Below are 5,798 nucleotides of genomic sequence, written 5' to 3' on the forward strand. Positions count from 1 at the left end.
TTCAGCTCACTAATGCCTAAGGTATCGATGTTTATGTGTTCCATTTCATTTTTTGACAATTTCCAATTTTCCTAGATTCATACTTTGTACAATCCATGTTCTGATTACTAATGGATGTTTACAGCTGTTTCTCTTCATTTTGAGCTGTGCCCCATCAGCAAATGAAGGTCTCCTGGGCTTTTTTCCCACGAGCTTTAGTCCATTCACTTTATCACGGTCAGCTCTACTTTGAGGAGACAGCTCTTCTCCAGTCGCATTTTGAGTGTCTTCCAACCTGAGGGGCTCATTTTCCGGCACTATATCTGACAGTGTTTCTCTGCTTTTTATAAGGTTTTCAGTGACTAAATATTCGGAAGTAGTTGATCACTCTTTCTTCCTAGTCTGTCTTTGTCTGGAAGCTCATCTGAAACCTGTCCACCATGGGTGACCCTGCTGGTATTTAAAATACCAGTGACATAGGTTTCAGAATCACAGCAAATCACAAGCCACCACAGTATGACAAACTGACAGACGAGTGGTGTAATGTAATACTCCAAAAACTGCACCAAACCATCACTCACCGACACTCTCTACTTTCTCAGATGGATTCAATAATCCATTGCAAATGGCTACACAGACTCAAACACCAAACTCGGAGCTCTGGAGTTTATTAAGGAAGTTAGTTCAGGGTCAGAAATGCCCAGGGCATTGTTATTCCAGTCAGCTGCTGATAATGCCATGCCGCAGGACCCACCACTGCACCATAAACCTTAGCCTAAAGGCACTCAAACCCAGCTCCCCCACTTCAGTGCCTGGAAGCACCTCAGTCTGCAAGCAAACCTCCTGCCCAAAGCCATTCAGCTTCCCTCGCTCTGTGGGCTGGGAGGCCCACTGCTCTGTCTCGTGCTCTGGCTCTTGGTTCTACTGCTGTTCCTCTGCCCCTCCTCCAGTGTCCCAGCTTTCTGTCCTGTGTCCAGAAGGTTCGGTGCGGAGCGATCTTGGCGTCCAAATGGTGCGTTCCCCTCTGATAATACTGAGATCCCCCCTCTGCTCTGAGATTGCTCATTTTTAAACCCATGCTAGAATTCAAGTTTTCACAGTTACAATGAACTCTAATATCCACAGCTGATCCTGTCATTCTTTCAGTATCTTCTCCCACCTTCTCTTACCCTGACCCAACAGGGCAAAAACATGGTTTGATGGGAGTTACAGACCACGGCTAGAAGAGACATTAGATCATTCACTACACCACAAATATGTTGCCTGATTTCTTGACTCCTGCTTTCAGAATCATTGATTATGGAACCAAGCTATATGAAATCTTTGATAACTTCAGTCTTTTCTCTGTTTATCATGATGTTGTTTATTAGGTCAGTTGTGAGAATTTCCATTTTTTTAATGTTCAGTTGCAATCCATACTGAAGACTGTAGTCTTTGATCTTCATCAATAAGCATTTCAAGTCTTCTTTGCTTCCAGGAAGCAAGGGTGTATCATCTTCATGTCTCAGATTGTCAGTGAATCTCCCTTCAATCCTGATGCCATGTTCTTCATATAATCCAGCTTCCTGGATTATGCGCTCAGCATACAGAATGAATAAGTATGGTGACAGAACACAACACTGGCTCACATCTTTCCTGATTTTAAACCACCCTCCGTATACTGTTCGAGTGACTGCTTTTTGGTCTGTATACTGGTTCCTCATGAGCACAATTAAGTGTTCTGAAATTCCCATTCTCTACAGTGTTATCTAAGGAGCTCTGGTAGCATAGTGGTTATGAGTCGGGATGTGAACCGCAACGTCAGCAGTTCGAAACTACCGGCTGTTTCACGGGAGAAAGATGAGGCTTTCTGCTCCCATTAAGATTTATAGCCTCGGAAACCTTGTACAGGGTTGCTATGAGTCGGAACTGACTCCACGGCACGTGACCACCACCACCACAGTGTTATCTATAGTTTTCTGTAATCCACATAGTTAAATGTCATTGTATAGTCAGTATAGTACATGTAATCATCTTTCTGCTGTTCTCTGTTTCAGCCAAGATCCATTTGGTAGCAGCAGTGATAATAATCTTCATTCCATATCTTCTTAATGAGTCCGTCTTGAATTTATCAGCTCCCTGTTGATGTACTGCTACAACCATTTTTGCGTTCTTTTCAGCAGAATTTTTCTTGCATGTGATAATAGTGATACTGTTTAATGATTTCCATGTTGCATTGGGTGACACTTTTGGAATGGGCACAGATAAGGATCTCTTCAGTCAGTTGGACAGGTCAGGTCTTCCACATGTCTTAGCATAGATGAGTGAGCGCTTCCGGTGCTGCTTCAGTTTGTTGAAACAGTTCCGTTTGTAATCCATCAATTCCAGGAGACTTTCTTAAGCCAACGCCTTCAGTGCAGTTTGGACTTTGTCCTTCAGTACCACAGTTTCTTGATAATATGCTACCTCTTGCAGTGGTTGAACATTGACTAATTCTTTTTGGAACGATGTCTCTGTGTATTTATTCCTTCCATCTATTTTCTTTGGATGCTTCCTGTGTCATTTAATATTTTACCCATAGAATCGTTCAGTATTGCAAGAAAAGGCTTGAATTTTCCCCCGTTTCTTTCAGCTCGAGGAACACTGAGCATGTTCTTCTTTTTTGCTTTTATACAATTCATTATAGTCATTTGCTTTGTCTTCTCAAACTTTCCTTTGAAATTTTCTGTTCAGCTCTTTTACTTTATCATTTCTTTAAGTTGCTTTAGCTTCTGTATCTTTGAGAGCAGGTTTCAGAGTCTCTTCTGACATCTGTTTTGGTCTTTTCTTTCTTTCCTGTCTTTTTAATGACTTTGTACTTCCTTCATGTAGGATTTGTGTGTGTGTCCTTTGATTATCTTGTTGTTGTTAAGTGCCATCGAGTCTATTCCGACCCATAGTGACCCTGTTTAGGATTTCTAAGGAGCAGCTGGTGAGCTTGAACTACTGACTTTGCAGTTCAAACAACTTTGCAGTCTGACACATTAGCCCACAGTGCCACACCAGGACTTATCTTACAAAACTATAATTGTCTTCACTATATTTTTCTGTGTTAACAGTATTAATTTGTCAAAGGTAAAAATGTTCAAAATACCAAATTTTTTTGCATTTCTTCCTTAATATTCTAAAATGCTTAAGCTACTACAGTGGCTTCAAAGAGGTGTATTCATTGATGTTCTTGATGTCATCCCACAACTCTTCTGGTCTTCAGTTATTAGTGTCTGATGCATTCATCTGTTCTCTAAATTCATTCGGGATCTGCTCAAGGTCATACTTTGGCTCTCATGGACTTGTTTTCATCTTCTTCAGCTTCAGCCTGAACTTACATATGAAGAACAGATATCAGTTCCACAGTCAGCCCCTGGCCTTGTATTGGCGGATGATATTGAGCTTCTCCATCATCTCCTCCCACATCTATAGTTATTTTAATTTCTGTTTCTTGTGTCTGGTAAGGTCTACTACGAATATAGTGATTATTTATGTTGTTGAAAAAAGGTGGGAGGGGACAAACTGACAGATGTGTGGTAGAAGTGGATATTTAGTAAAGCAATTAAAGAAAGATGTTTTGGGATGATCCCATATTCATTGAATCAGTTCTTTTAATCTAAATATCTGTGGAAGAAGGATTATGGACGAGCACATTACACCAGCACATTACACTAGACATAAATGGGTATGCCCTGCCTTGCTGATGTCCTGCAGAGCTCTCTCTCCCAGGTCTGTAGACCAAACCTAGCCTCTTGACCTTCCTGAAAACTCCGCTGCATCGAATCCTTCATCTCTTTGTAACACAGGGTGCACATTGGGCTGCATTTTGCTGAAAGCCTCATAGGGCCTGAGAGAGCCTTGTCTTACTCACCACTATGTCCCTAGGGTCTGGTCAGAGTACTTATTTGTAGCAGCAACCAATGGGCGCCAACTTCTCAACCTGCGTTCATGAATTTACATTTCAGAGTCTTCTCTGTGAGTAGCCAGAAGGAACCTCATGGCCCTGTCCCTTGTATGCTAGACTGTTTTCCGAGGTCAACTCTAGGTGATCTCTCCTTCCTGGTGTCTTTACCAATTCTCAGGACTGATGTCCTAGTAGTTAACTTCTTAACGGGATCAGCCCAGGTGGCTTCTTCTCTTGCTTCAGTGAGAGCTAAAAAGACAATTTATGGATTAACTTCAATTAGGTCTGGACCTAACTTCAAAAAGTACTGGCTTTACCAGTCTCAATTTTCATGTTGTTTATAGAATAAACCTCAGAAAACCCTGTCTTTGTCTTCCACAGTGGTCATCTCCATCGGAAGCAACTCAAAGTTTCATTTCAAAAGAAATTTGGTTGGCACCCCCGCAGTTCTACGAAATAAGAAGACTAGAAAACTTTGCCTCTCTCTCAGACTTGTACCAGTTTTGTTTGGATCGTGGATTAGAAGGGAGGGAAAGATGGCTGCCGATCTCACTCTTAGCTGCTGATGGGGCACTCCAGCTTTTGCCAGGTAAGTAGTGACATGTCATTGCTTTTGCTAGTGTTCCTATGTAAGGCACTGAACTGAACATCAGTATTGTCCAACCTAAGGACACAAATTTCAGTTTGCACTTAAGACCCCTAAGGGGCATTTATCACATATATATGTATGCATTTGTGGAAATACATTTCCAAATCATTGCAAAGTTCTTTCTCGTACAGTAGCTAATTTTTTTTTTTTTTTTTCACATTTTCATTTTGAATTACTGAGAACCTGAAAGTTTTTAATTTGATTGAATTCTGGAGAGCTTGTTGGCAGTTGTTTTTTAAGTGAACCTGAGCTGGAGCATTTGTGGAGTTCAGCGCAGGGCTCTGTGACCTGGCTGGCTTCACTGCTTCCTCAGGTCCTCAGAATAGCGATTAGATTTATTCCTCTTCCGTAGTGGGGACAATTCAGCAATTCTCAAGTGTAAATGATTTTTACACTTTGAACCTAAAATGATCAGAGTAATCCGTATTGAAATACTATAGCAGGTGGATACCAAGACCACACTATCTGTATCAGTACTGAATAGGATAATCATGAACTATGATGAAAGTTAGCATTCCTGATGAAAACATGCCAGTCAAAAATGTTTATGTTCTAAAAAAAAAAACACTTGGTAGGAGCTGGGGTGTCAGGTAAGAAAAATACTAGAACTACAAGAAAGAAATGTATAAGCTCACAGAAGTATGGTTATTTCAGTTCCAAACCCATGAACTAGATAAAAGTCAATGCTGACTTATATGTCATCAGTGTATTGGAATGTTTTGTGTGACACTGAAATTGTATTGTTTTCCAGGAGATGAGCTCTACTTGGAAGATTCAGACTATTTAGAAAAGCCTTTATCCACTGAGAAAAAGATTGAAGAAATCATGAAGGAAGGCAAGACATTTCACCGAGTAGTATTGCACGATCGCCATCTTTATAGTGTCCATGTGACTGTTCAGCCCAAATCTAAACATGTGTACCCCAAGACCTATGTAGTGGGTAAGAGTCGGATGTAGGCTGTTGCCGCTTTGGAAGGTGGCCTCTTGGACATAGTCCTTGTGGATAAGGGTTGATGAAACTTGCTTGAAACCTAAGGAATGCTGTGCCTATAAAAGTTGTAACCCATTCTTTCTTATTTCAAGTGCATTACCAGGCTCTCTTGCTGATTTTATTCCTTAAATCACGTTTGCCACAACTGTAAAGTATTAATGATCTTGTTACTAAAGTAAGAAGCAAAATGTTCATAAGAACCTCTATTTCTGTATTACTTTTATTACTGCAAAAGTTTAAGTAAGATGGTTTTCTGCCATTGTTTTTCT

The 5,798-nt window shown here is 40.7% G+C and overlaps 1 protein-coding gene across 1 annotated transcript in view; it reads left to right on the forward strand.

Annotated features, from left to right (window-relative positions):
• NUDT19 (nudix (nucleoside diphosphate linked moiety X)-type motif 19) overlaps positions 1 to 5,495 on the forward strand; it is a 14,553-nt gene extending 9,058 nt beyond the window's left edge. The window contains exons 2-3 of the mRNA XM_006867308.1: positions 4,271 to 4,478; positions 5,290 to 5,495. Coding sequence (XP_006867370.1) covers positions 4,271 to 4,478; positions 5,290 to 5,495 — 414 coding nt within the window. The remainder of the gene's footprint in view (positions 1 to 4,270; positions 4,479 to 5,289) is intronic.
• Positions 5,496 to 5,798: the final 303 nt, after the last annotated feature.

Source organism: Chrysochloris asiatica, unplaced genomic scaffold (assembly GCF_000296735.1).
Source record: "Chrysochloris asiatica unplaced genomic scaffold, ChrAsi1.0 scaffold00104, whole genome shotgun sequence".
In the NCBI taxonomy this organism is placed as follows: domain Eukaryota; kingdom Metazoa; phylum Chordata; class Mammalia; order Afrosoricida; family Chrysochloridae; genus Chrysochloris; species Chrysochloris asiatica.